Source organism: Leptonotus elevatus, chromosome 21 (assembly GCF_054856555.1).
Source record: "Leptonotus elevatus isolate MCC_2025b chromosome 21, RoL_Lele_1.0, whole genome shotgun sequence".
NCBI classification, from domain to species: Eukaryota; Metazoa; Chordata; class Actinopteri; order Syngnathiformes; family Syngnathidae; genus Leptonotus; species Leptonotus elevatus.
The window spans coordinates 2,645,120-2,658,634 of NC_141259.1; the positions used below are offsets into that span (position 1 = coordinate 2,645,120).

The 13,515-nt window shown below is 37.6% G+C and overlaps 1 protein-coding gene across 7 annotated transcripts in view; it reads left to right on the plus strand.

Annotated features, from left to right (window-relative positions):
- The window catches only part of phldb2b (pleckstrin homology-like domain, family B, member 2b), a 47,253-nt gene extending 36,938 nt beyond the window's left edge, over positions 1 to 10,315 (plus strand). For 5 of the 7 annotated variants that reach the window (XM_086065605.1, XM_086065607.1, XM_086065604.1 and 2 more), the window contains 8 exons: positions 633 to 776; positions 934 to 1,033; positions 5,202 to 5,352; positions 7,153 to 7,243; positions 7,444 to 7,590; positions 8,118 to 8,337; positions 8,464 to 8,549; positions 8,672 to 10,315. In XM_086065605.1, the coding sequence (XP_085921731.1) occupies positions 633 to 776; positions 934 to 1,033; positions 5,202 to 5,352; positions 7,153 to 7,243; positions 7,444 to 7,590; positions 8,118 to 8,337; positions 8,464 to 8,549; positions 8,672 to 8,812 (1,080 nt within the window). In that variant the 3' untranslated portion in view covers positions 8,813 to 10,315. Of the gene's footprint in view, positions 1 to 8; positions 192 to 632; positions 777 to 933; positions 1,034 to 5,201; positions 5,353 to 7,152; positions 7,244 to 7,443; positions 7,591 to 8,117; positions 8,338 to 8,463; positions 8,550 to 8,671 lie in introns of all 7 variants that reach the window. The other 2 variants (XM_086065610.1, XM_086065606.1) reach the window with 2 other exon arrangements.
- Positions 10,316 to 13,515: the final 3,200 nt, after the last annotated feature.

Below are 13,515 nucleotides of genomic sequence, written 5' to 3' on the forward strand. Positions count from 1 at the left end.
TTCCAAAGCTCTGTGAATCTTCTTCTTCCTCTTCCTCTTCCTCTTCCTCCCATCTAAATCCATGCCCCTCCTCCAAAACAATATCTGTGCACTGGCCAGAGAACATGGTGACATATCGAGAGCCTTCCCCCCTCCCTGACTCTCCCCCACCCCCACTTCCTGTCAAAATGATCCATCTCCGACACAGGCAGGTAACTTTTGTGTGTGTACCTGCCAAATTGTGTTTCAAACCGAATCTATACATTTTTGCTCATACGTTTGTACATCCTGGCAGAATTTGTGGTGATATATTGGCTATTTTGGGAGAGTATGACTGGATGGGGGCCATCTCACTGTGGTGTGTCCATTTAATGATTAATTTTATTTTAGTTATTCATTACAGTTGGTTAATTCTCTGAGTGAGAAGGTAATAAAGTAGACCTGGTGTATTTATTTATTCATCACTAAAATGTATGCGCCATTTGTTTCATACAACCACAAGATAGCAACAAAATGCCAATTTGAAGGCTCACACAAAGGATATCTATCCATCCATCAGTTATCTGAACCGCTTATCCTAGTGTTGAGTAAATTTGACCTTGAAGGTAAAGGTTTACAACCCTCTCTTATGTGTATCTTTTGTATTTGATCAGCATTTCCGGCTGCTGGAGGAGAGGAAGCGATCTGACAAAGATGGCGGATCCCATCTTAGTGACACGTTACCCAGGAAGAAAACAACCTCCTCCATGATGCCCCAGTTCTCAAGTGCAACACTTGGACGCAGTTTCCCAAATAAGGTATACTCTCATAAATGTGATACTGTATTTGTTAAGCAGGTCTAATTTTGACAGTCCAGTTTACTCTTATTTTATTATCTTTTAATGCAGAAAACATAGGATATTTAAACAGCTCTTCTTTTCCTCACAAACATTTATTTTGTGTATTTGCTGTCAGGCCCATCCACCATTGGTACAGAGCACAAGCTGTGGCAGCATTCTTCCCAGAATGATGTCCTTATCCAGCAAGGAAACAGAAAGCAGACGCCTGCAAAAAGGTGTGTTTGCACACTAATACAGAGTTGAACATATTTGGGGGGGCATTTAAAATAACCTAATGGTGTTGACAACTTTCTAGAAATTAGGAATAGACCGATTATATTCCGGACCGATTATCAGCACCAATATTCAGCATTTTGACAAATATCGTTATCTGCCTATTTTAACAATCTGAAGGCCGATAAGAGATCAATTTAAAACTGTATCAACTTCAAGGAACTATTTCTTTAAAATTTTAGTTAACTTCATATGACATTTTGTTGACGCTTTGTTTTTGTATGAAATTTAAGGGTCATTGACTGGAAGGATTGAACCATATGCATCATACTTAGTCTATTATAAAAACACATCAAATATGTATTCTTTATTATTATTTACTATTATCAACAATTCAGGACTGTAATTTATGACACACATCTATCATGCAAAGCTTTCTACAATGTTCGCACTGCATAATATTTTCAATTTAAATCAAAGGTGTGAGGCTAACAATTAGCCAGCTAACCAAAACAAGCTAGCTAGCATATAAGTAAAAATATAATAAAAAAATATATTTGTTGGACAAAATTAATATTAATTATTTTTTTGCAGGTCATACCACATGGTGTCTAAATATGACCACCACATACCAGTTGCTAAAAGGTTAACTTTTTTACATAGTTGTGAGACAGTATGTAACGATCTACACAGGTGATCTTCTAGGAACTTCTTCAAAGAGGATATAGATGAAATGAAACCAATAGGCTGGTTCAACTTTTTTTTAAATAACAACTGCCAACATTTATTCAATACACAACTAATTTCAATCTCACTTTACTTCACCAAAAATGTATTTTGTTCTGTTTTTCTTTGGTTGAAACTATCACCTCCAAAAAACAAAATAAAAATAACATTCAGAGCTCTGAGAAAATAAACTAAATAAAATATTGTTTATCTACCCGGGTAGTGTATTTTTATGGCGCGAACGATATTTTAATTTCTTATCTGTTCGATGAGAAGATTTGAACAAACGATGTCCCCAAGGTTGGCGAGATGTTCCACTGTCACTCCAACGTAGGTCGATCGTAAATCCACTGTCCGACTCAGAAATCACACATCCCTCCACGAACAGTTATCCATCAAATGGTTTCATCGGCTTTTATGAACAGGTATTCAAAAAAACAACCATAGAATGCTAATTCAATGTACAGTCTTCTGCAAAACTCCAGGCAAACAGGCCGAACATTGCGTTTAACCTGCTGAGAAGACTTTTAACTTGACTTTCACTGTTGTTTCTCTCTTCTGGTATCACGTAGCTTCTCATTTCGTAACTCTCTCAATGGACTATATGCACAAATCAGCATTCGACGTATGAGTGCACCCAACTTTCCGGTGCGGGGAGACTTCAGCGGAGCGCACTGTTGATGTGATGTAAAACTCTAAGCCTAAATCTTTAACTCGCTGAAAAAGCAGGAGTCGCTCCTTGCTTTAACACTATGTCTATCAGAATTTTAAAACTACTAATTAGATCACCCATAGTCGTAATTTTAACGGCTTGAGCTCTGGTAATGATGTCATTGCTTAAAATTATTACACGTAAATACAAGCTGTTTGAGTAGCTACTAAAGCTATTTTGTTTATTATTTTTTTTTATGTAAATGTAAATATGTATTGTAGCTCCTCTCCCGGGACTACTGGAGTCCACACAGTACCCCCTCTCCCCCCTACCATTCGGTAAGGTTGAGGTGTTGGATCTTTCAGATGGAACCTGCCAGCTAACTAATCATAACTTGCTCATTTTCCTTTTTTATTTTAATGATATTGGATAAGAATATATATAAGTTATTGTGCTTCCTACTCCTTTTGAACATGTAAATGGACTATATGCCACGGAGTAGACGGGACTTCCAACTTCCGGGTTTTCACCCATCAACTTTGCTTCCGTTTCCGGTTTGCGGCGTGTGGGCCGCGTCCTAGTACTTGCGCTTCCGCCTTTGTGCCCCTCGGTTGCGCGTTCCCGTCGACGGGTGCGAGGCTGCGAGTGTGTAGTGTCTGTCTCAGTGTCCAAAGCATTTCAGATAGCTGAGACGCCCTCCCGCCGATGAGCGGGAGCGCGCGGTTGGGGGGCGCAGGGGTGGGGGTACGAGTGTTGGAACGCAGCCAGCAGTGGCCGGAAACGGCGCTGATGTGTAAAACCCGGAAGTCCGTGGCATCTACCCCATTATGACATTGATTAATTATTTTCTTTCTTCAAAATTATATTTTAACTTCAACTTATATTTTGTAATGTGTTAATATGTTCAATAAATCAACCAGCCAACAACAACTCTCTGGTCTGTAGCCTCCTCTTCGTCCAAGTCTTCTCCTCTTCGTTGACAGGATCCGACGATCTCTGCCTTCTCAATATTTTGAAGCAGATGTAATGCCTCTACTGTTTATTTTTTTTAAATGTCAGCCCATGGTGACATTTCTCTTAATGCCTTGCTGAAAAGTGGTTGCTTTGGAAATCCGACAGCGCTGTCAGCGGTGCAAGAATGACTCGTATAAATATTTTCATGTTTTTCAATACAATAAAATGGCAGCATATGAATAATATACACACAGGCACATGAAAAGTCAAAACGGCAGAAAGGCAGAAACATTAGATAAATTCGTAAACAGAGTAACAACACATCAAAGTTTAAGCTTCAAAATACAGCTCTGTTGTTAACAAACGGCGCTCTTGTGTGGTTGACAACTACAGTTATCCCTGCCAATGTTAACAAGTTACAACAAACTGTCTCCGGTGGTCAGCGTAAGAGAAAAAAACAAGGCAGAGTTATAACCCGTCTATGTGGGCACACAGCAGTGATCACTCCTCTTCTTCGATGCCTTGACAAATGCACGCAACCACACTCATAAAAAAAATTACGAAAAAATACTCCAAAAGGCTGACAATTGGTCGAGGTTCTCTGAAGGAAACTAAACAGCGATGGCATTACCGGAAAAGGCGGTGCGTTATGAGATTTTCCCGGAAATACGTCACGGCTATTTGTGCATAGAGTCCATTGCGCACTCCATTATTTGTACCATCTTTAAAATGAACAAATATTTTGTCAGGTATCTTTGCAAGACATGTTCGTATATTCTAGAATGCAAAGTTGTGTTGAATTGTGTTAATAAAAGCATTTAAAAAAAATGGCATACTCTATTATTGACTGCAATAGTTGCGACACTTCCTCTCTCTCTCTCTCTCTCTCTCCCTTGCTGTCTGCTTAGACATTAGTTGCTTCTGCTCTCTGCTGGACAAAAACTGCTACTGCAGGTGTTAAATAAAATACAGGTGAAGTGTACAACTTGAGTGGGTTACAAGTACAAACCTCGGCTCTTGATAAAATACTTCAACATTTTCAACATTCACAATTAAAATATGTTGAAAGACATTTTAACAAAGTTCAGAGTTGGAGTTTGTATCCTTAGACATTTTATGCCAATATTTTGCCTCCCTTTTTTTCTTACTGAAAGTGAATAGTGGCTCCAATTTAATATCAGTTATCGGCCTCCTTTGATTACTAATAATCTGTCTCGTATCATCCCTGAAACAAACATTTCGGACTATCGCTACTGTAAATGTCTTCCTTCCAGAAAGTTTTATTTTTTTTTTGAATGCATACTTCATCAGCAGGTTTATCTTCTTATAATATTATTGTTTGGATCAAAAATTGCTATTCAAACATTTGAAAATGTTTTCTTGGCCTGTGTGCTATTTTTTGTGTATCTGTGTGGTCCCTCCGTCCCTTTGGTCTCTTGATCGGGCACATCAGATGGGTGTGTCTGGTATTAGTGGCAGATGCTATCAGGTTTTGTGTTTGTGTCTTCTTCCTGTAGCCAGAGGCTGAGCTTCGGACTTCTAAATGTTGCCGTTATTTCTGCCTTCTACTCCTCAGCATTTGCACATTATTCTCTGCATTTTTAGCGTCTCCTGTGTGCTCTACTATTTAACAAATTTTTGGTCGTGTAGTAGTTACACGACAGCAGTAAGAATTTTTCATTGTTTTTTTAAATTATTTTTTTTTTTGAATATATCGGAATGTCAGTCAAACTGACGCCGGCTGGGCAAACTGTTCTCCAAGAAGGGCTGACGCAGACAGGTACAATACTAATCACGCTAAATGAAAGTTGCATGCTAAAGCTTAATTTTGTGTCAAGGTCAGCCAAGCTCCAGAGCGTCATCCCAGACGAACGTCTTCCTCAATGGCTTTGAGTACCGTGACAACCAAGCCTTTGACACAATGAGTGTGGATAGCACCGACTCCATTGAAACTAGCATCTCTGCATGCTCTCCTGACAACATCTCCAGGTGAGTTTATAGTGTGCAGGCAGCATGCGTTTGGAGCTGGGTGGTGTGTTTTTCACATTTTTATAAAAGATTAAAATCTTAAATATAATGTGAAACAAAAACACAAAACGTCTCTTAATTTTCATTGTAGGAATTAACCACCATAAAGTATTGTACAAAGCCCATCATGAAATTTTACCAGTTAATATACAAACTAAATTTATAAAAAGGGAAAGTGAGTACAAATTAAGAGGAACAGACATTTTTTCCAAACCTAAATATAGAACAAAACAAAAAGAACGATTTATGACTCAAGGTGTCAGTCTGTGGAACAATCTGGATTGTAATACAAAATCTTCTCAGTCTATTTGTATTTTTTTTTAAAGCATAAAAGCACAATTACTGCAAATATATATATATAGCACAAGGACACACAGTTGAATTATTTTGAATTATTTTTTTGTGCGTTTTTTTTTTAGTTGATCAGGGGCAGACAAAACAAGTTTTACTTCTTTCTGTCCCCTTTCATTCTTTTGCTTTACTCTGAATTAGAATATTGCTTTATATTGTCTTTTATTTTATGAATTAAAAATGTGTGAAAAAAAAGCATAATAAGCACAATTACTGCAAAAATATAGCACAAGGACACACAGTTGAATGATTTTGAATTATCTTGTTCTAACACTGAAAGCGTCTTGACCACCCGTTTTCATTAAATTTGCGTTGTTGTTTTTGTGCGTTTAAAAAAATAATAATTCATTAGTTGATCCGGGGCAGACAAAATACATTTTACTTCTTTCTGTCTGTCCCCTTTCATTCTTTTGCTTTACTTTTAATTTGAATATTGCTTTTTATTGTCTTTTTTCTTTTTAAAATTAATGAATTAAAAAAAATTGACTGATTGAACAAAGACTTAAACAAACCAATCAAAAATGAATGTGAAGAAGGAAGTGCACAACTGTACTTGCTTGAGGTTAGGGCCTTCTTGATTAGCGTTAGCTGACTCAGGTTACACTAGGCGAAGAGGTGTGTGCGTGTGTGTGTGTGCGTGCGTGCACTTTTATAGTAAACCCCCTTGGGTTGATGAACTGAACATGCGAGTATGATTTGGGGTCCAGTCCCCCAATCTGGACTAAAACCATGTGTGCTTTCGTTCCCTCCTTTTTGTTCTCATTCTAAACTTTAAGCACCCGCCTCTTCTTGTTGCACTCGATTCTGCTCTTTTCTGAATTGCTAGCAGAGTGAACGGGTTATATTGTAGTTCTGATCCACAGCATAGCTCTTATTGAAGGCTGCTCACTTAGATTTTGGAACACTATTTTACTGTTTGACTTGTAATTTTTTTTGAAGTAAAAGATGAATGTGGGTTTGTAGTGCTGGTGTGCCGTGACAATGAATGTGTGTCCCTGTCATCGACGAAGGTAAGCCAATAAAATGTCTAAAATATTTTGTAAATAAGCACATTTTCTAAGTTTGTTTCATGTTCAATTTAAATTGGGAAACTGTCGATTCCAGGGCATTACAATATAAGTGACTATTTTCTTTCTTAATGTAATTTATCTCTTCATTTCTTCACTCCAACATTCTTTTCCATGCTTTTTTTTTCTTGTTGCTTGCTTCACTTACTCTCTTTCCTGCCCCAGTTTGTTTACACAGTCTAATGTGCAATGTTTATTGTAGCACTGATGACATCATCCATTTTCCTTCTGGATAAAAGGGAATTTGTGTGTGTGTCTTTTCAATAATGTCCACTTTCATTCATGAACTTGTCGATGTCAATTTTTTAAAGAATAAACAAAAAATGTGATTTGTGTGTTACAGTGCAAGTACTTCAAATGTAGCCAAGTTAGAGGAGATGGAGCGTCTGCTGAGAGAAGCCCAGGTAGAAAAGAACCGACTCCTTGAGCACAAGGTGATAATTAAGACCTCAGATACATACTCCGTGGATATACATGTACGCACTGGCCATAACAGCAGATACACTACACACAACCTGATGACAAATCCTTCATTTACAACCACAATAATTGCGCTGTATCTCATTGCATTAAATATCCAGTGAGTGTAATCTTCCCTTCGTATACTGTAAAGTATTTCACTGATGGCCCTCAGGAGCAAGAGATGGAAATTCGCAAGCAAGCGCTGGACGAGGAGAAGAAAAGGCGGGAGGAACTCGAAAAGATGCTCCAGGAGGAGACCAGCAGGCGGCAGAAACTCATCGACCGTGAGGTGAAACTACGAGAGAAGCAGCGAGTGCAGGTGAGGGGGAGAAATGATCTAGAAATGAAATTTTTGACCATATTTAGATTGCGGGTTATTCACTATATCGCAGAATTTAATAAGCTTGAGTCAGGAGCAAACAGTGCACAAAAAGTCTAGCCCGTTAACAGCCAGCCAAATCAACACTACTATTCACGGGGTCTCACGCCACTCAGCAGGCCATGCTCCGCCTTTTAAATCCACACACATTCAGTCACTGATACTACAGTACTTGAGAATGGATGGCGACCCCAATTGGACAAAAATTATACCTGCACCTCAGGTGCATATATTGCAGTATTATATGAATGATGCTGCAAAATATATATAAATAATAAAATATTTAGTCGCTATTTCACCTATCACAGAGGTGGTCTGGAATGTAACCCCCATGACTGTCTGAGCTGTTTCACTCGACTTTTATTATACAGTAGTTAAAAAAAATATATCATTTTAAAGCAAGCGGCATTACTGTTTCCATTTCATACAATCATACATATGCATAAATATTTTATTCTGTCTTCTAGTCCCGACCACTCACACGGTACCTACCAGTGCGAAAGGACGATTTTGACCTGCGGGCTCATATTGAGTCGGCAGGTCACAGCGCAGACACGTGCTTCCATTTGTCCATTTCCGAAAAGACGTGCAGAGGCTACTTGATCAAGATGGGAGGCAAGATCAAGACTTGGAAAAAGCGCTGGTTCGTCTTTGACCGCAATCGACGGACACTCTCCTACTATGCAGGTTGGAGTTTATGTTCATGATGGAGTTTTGTTTAATTATATGTTGATTTTGCTTTTTATAATATTGTTATTTTGCAGCATTTGTATAACATAACGTATGTGCTGTTGTGATGTGATAATTGCATAGACAAGCATGAAGCAAAGCTGAAAGGCGTGATCTACTTCCAAGCCATAGAAGAAGTATATTATGACCACCTGAAGAATGCACATAAGGTGCGCATGTTCAAACTTGTCCACGTAGAAAAAAAATGCTTCACATTCCCTTATCATGTCAGTGTAATAGTTTCCTATTTGACAACCTTGTCTTTCTGCTCCTTCTTCCTTGTCTCCTCTAGAGCCCAAACCCCTGCCTCACCTTCAGCGTCAAGACTCACGACAGAGTCTACTACATGGTGGCCCCTTCTCCTGAAGCCATGAGGATCTGGATGGATGTCATCGTTACAGGCGCTGAAGGATACACACAATTCATGTTGTAGTGGACGAATATCCGCATGCGGATTAAGCATCCAAAAACTTCTCTGTGTCTTTTTTGAAAAACTATAGTGTTATTTTAGTAGTGGAACATTTTTATCTTCTACATGGACAAATACCTGATTTACCTGTTACGTACATTTTACATGCCTTGTTACTAAATGACAAACAGAAATGATAAAAATGTAAATTTTAAATTTTTACTATTTTCCCTCAGGTTTTAATAATGTGCTACATGTGATCCAAAGGGCTAATTTTATGTCTATGTGTGCACTAATAAGTGAGCTTTTTTTTCTGCTCCAAGGTGCTTCTCAAGTACTGATCAACACAAACAACACCTACACATTTTTCACTGTTGCATAGGATGAAAGTTGAAAACAGGCTCAGAAATCAAGCACACCCAGCCGTTAAAAGCCTTTAAGCCATAAATTATTTTAAAAATAGTTAGTCATTCATCAACATTAGGATTCTCTCTGTGCCTAAATGAATGGATACATTGATTTGGTATGCATATACACTAGTCTATATTTTTAATAACATTGTTTCTATATACTCTATGCCAAATTGCCTGTGCTGACAAAACACTCAAAGCTGTCTTGAGAGCAAGAAAGGAAAGATGGTACAGATGAGTACATGTATAATATTAACGAGCACAAGGGCATATGAACTGGCTTACATGCTGGTGACTATTGTGCTGAAGTACACTTGCTTTTATTGGTTTGCTGTTATTACTACTAATTTAATGGCTTTTTGTTATTTGTACAGTATACCAGTTTTACAAATCAATACGTAACAGTTAATCATGCTTTTAATGCTTAGTAACATTAGTGTATCAATGTCAACCTTTTTCATGGAATTGTTGACCAAAGTTCATGTTCATGCTATATGATCCATGTGAGGTTCATTTATTATTTGCCATCCTTTTGTTGATGCAAATGTTTGATTTTATGTTCCAAGCACATCTCAGTGTTCCTGTCACTTTGTTGTTACTATATCGTCACCCTTTTAAAAGAATGGCCTCAGTCATATTTTGTCCAAAAAATGTTTTGCCTTAATAAACATGTCATCAGGATGCTGCCTCTGCTAAAATCTTCTACATTAGTTAAACAGACCATTCAATTCTACCTCTGAAATGAAATTATTAATGATTATAATATAATCAATACTTGTTTCAGTTCGTTTTTTCTGAAAAAAAAAAGAGATTTGGGCCATTATTTTAGGAAGGTGACGATATTCATGCCGTTATAATAATAATCTTTGCATGAATGTTAATTTTTATATCCCACGTTTATAAACATATCTAGTTTTCTTCAAATCCATTTCTAGGGCTTCAGAACCCCAGTGTTGACACTGATGCCTCTACAAGAGGTCAATGCTTTTTATTCATCATAACACAAATGCCTATAAGCTTGTACAGTACAACTCTACTTTCTAACTTCCCTTCTGCATAAAAGTAGCGCTATTCCATCACCATGTGGTCAATAAAGGTACTACAATCAATCGGCTTATATATATATGTTAATTTATTATTATTTTAATACCTCTCCATGTACGCACTGGCTATTTTATGCTCGTTGCCAAAGCGCTCCTGTAAGAGTTCCTTTGCTCTTTGAAAACCCCTGTCAGGTGGCATGTGTTGACAAATTTTAACAAGTTATTTTGGTTGTCCTGTGGTATACTGTTCCAAAAAATACAGGCGGTCCATGCACCTGGTAGTTTTCCTTCAACTCTATGCTCAAAGGTTCTGATGAAGGCGATGTACTCAAGTGGGTCTCCATCAAATGTTGGGATACTTCTTGAAGGTAATGACAATGAGGACTGTTGCTGCACAAGGAGAGCTGTTATGTAATTTTGCCGTTGCATGGTGGTAAGAAGATTACTTTGGTCAATACCGGTTTACCTTTGGTCAGCACATTGGTTGGGTTCCTGCTTGAAATGCATGGTGGGTTCCTGCATTTGAGGTACATAATGCCTTTTTTGAAATCCTTGAATTGAGAATGGTTCTTTGGTCCAACATACACAACAGTGTCCTTGGGTCTTGCCCCCATTAAGATGACGGATTTGTTGTCTCCTGTAGATGGGTGATTAAATTGATCATCTGCACTGGCATTTACTCTTTGGTGCCTCCTGAAGGTGAGTGAGGTGAATGAATTGCTGGCTTGACTGTTTTGTCTGTGCCTCCATTGGAATTGCAACATTGCTGCATCCTTCTACATGGACAAATACCTGATTTACCTGTTATGTACATTTTACATGCCTTGTTACTAAATGACAAACAGAAATAATAAAAATGTAAGACTTTTGTCTTACTGCCACAAGTGCAGTCTATCTGACACTACCTCTTTTCGTTAATACAAAATATTTTTTCACGTGGCAGTTAAATACTGATCAATCAGTACAGTCAAGCTTACTACATTATTAACCTTTGCATCACGGAGTCGGAAAATAGATCAATTATACTTGTAGTAAGACGTTTATCCTTTTTGTCAAAACAATAAATATTACGTGGAAATTGAGACTTTTGTTGAGCAAAATCTTATTTTAATTTGTACTATTTTCCCTCATGTTTTAATAATGTGTTACATGTGATCCAAAGGGCTAATTTTATGTATGTGTGCACTAATAAGTAGTGATGGGAAAATGAAGCTTCATGAAGCACTTGTGATATTTTTTTGACTCCCCTAGATGGTGCTCTTGGTTTAAATATAAAGGCTAGTGCAAAGGAAATTTATTACATTTCCACTGCATCTTTCAACCAAGAGTGGCATCTAGAGGAGTCAAAAAATATTACAAGTGCTTCATGAAGCTTCATTTTCCCATCACTGCGAATAAGTGAGCTTCTTTTGCTGCGCCAAGGTGCTTCTCAAGTACTGATCAACACAAACAACACATAAGTAGAAAAATTGAATATTTGACTACCACCATTGACAAACTCTAATGGAATGTTTAACCATTAAAGTACTTATTAAAAATGCAAGAAAATACAAAGGTCTAAATAAGGCATGGATAACGAAAGTGATACAGAATGCATGTAAAAAGAAAAACATTTCATACAAAAGATTTATTAAATTGAGAACTATGACAAAGACTAGACAAAATATCCCACAAAACAAACTACCGCCCAATGTGGGTCCCAAACCCACGACCCTGAGATTAAGAGTCTAAAGCTCTACCGACTGAGCTAACCAGTGTAGTAAAGCTCTAAGAAGCAGTCAAATTTAAACATTTGACTACCACCATTGACAACATAATAGAATGTTTAACCATTGAAGTACATATTAAAAATGCAAGAAATATATCAAGGTCTAAACAAGGAATGGATGACGAAAAGGATAGAGAATGCATGTAAAAACAAACTAATGCCCAAAGTGGGGCTCAAACCCACGACCCTGAGATTAAGAGTCTAATGCTCTACCGACTGAGCTAACTAGATTTCTAGTGATTTAGTACAGTTTTTAAATATGTAGACAAAGCTATGACAAGACTAGACAAAATATCCCACAAAACAAACAAAATCCCTATGTGGGGCTCGAACCCACGACCCTGAGTTTAAGAGTCTAATGCTCTACCAACTGTGTTTACCAGGCTTCTACTGATACTGACAAAGGTAACTGTGCTTCTACTGGTTCAGTACTGTTTTTAAATATGTAGAAAAAGCTATGACAAAGACTCGACAAAAAAATCCCACAGAACAAACAACCTTCCAATGTCAGGCTCGAACCCACATCCCTGACTTTAAGAGTCTAATGCTCTACCAACTGAGCTAACGAGACTTCTAATGGTTTAGTACTATTTTTAAATATGCAGACAAAGCTCTAAGAAAATTTTTAAATGAACATTTGACTACCACCATTGACAACATAACGGAATGTTTAACCACTGAAGTACATATTAAAAATGCAAGAAAATATAAAGGCCTAAATAAGGCATGGATGACGAAGGGGATAGAGAATGCATGTAAAAAGAAAAACAATTCATACAAAAGATTTATTAAATTGAGAACTATGACGAAGACTAGACAAAATATCCCACAAAAAGCAACCTCCCAATGTGGGGCTCAAACCCACGACCGTGAGAATTAAGAGTCTAATGATCTACCGACTGAGCTGACCGGGCTTCTACTGGTACAGTACTGTTTTTAAATATGTAGACAAAGTTCTAAGAAAAAGTAAGATTGAACATTTGACTACCACCATTGACAACATAATGGAATGTTTAACCACTAAATTACATATAAAAAATGCAAGAAAATACAAAGGTCTAAATAAAGCATGGATGACAAAGGGGATAGAGAATGCATGTAAAAGGAAAAACATTTTATACAAAAGATTTATTAAATTGAGAACTATGACAAAGACTAGACAAAATATCCCACGAAACAAACTACCGCCCAATGTGGGTCTCAAACCCACGACACTGCGATTAAGAATCGAATGCGCTACCGACTAAAATAACTAGGCTTCTACTGGTTCAGTACTGTTTTTAAATATTTAGACAAAGCTATGACGAAGACTAGAAAAAACATCCCACAAAACAAACAACCTCCCAATGTGGGGCTCGAACCCACGACCATGAGATTAAGAGTCTAAAGCTCTATCGAATAAGGTCACTGGGCTTCTACTGGTCCAGTACTGTTTTTAAATATGTAGACAAAGCTATGACAAAGACTAGACAAAATATCCCACAAAACAAACAACCTCCCAATGTG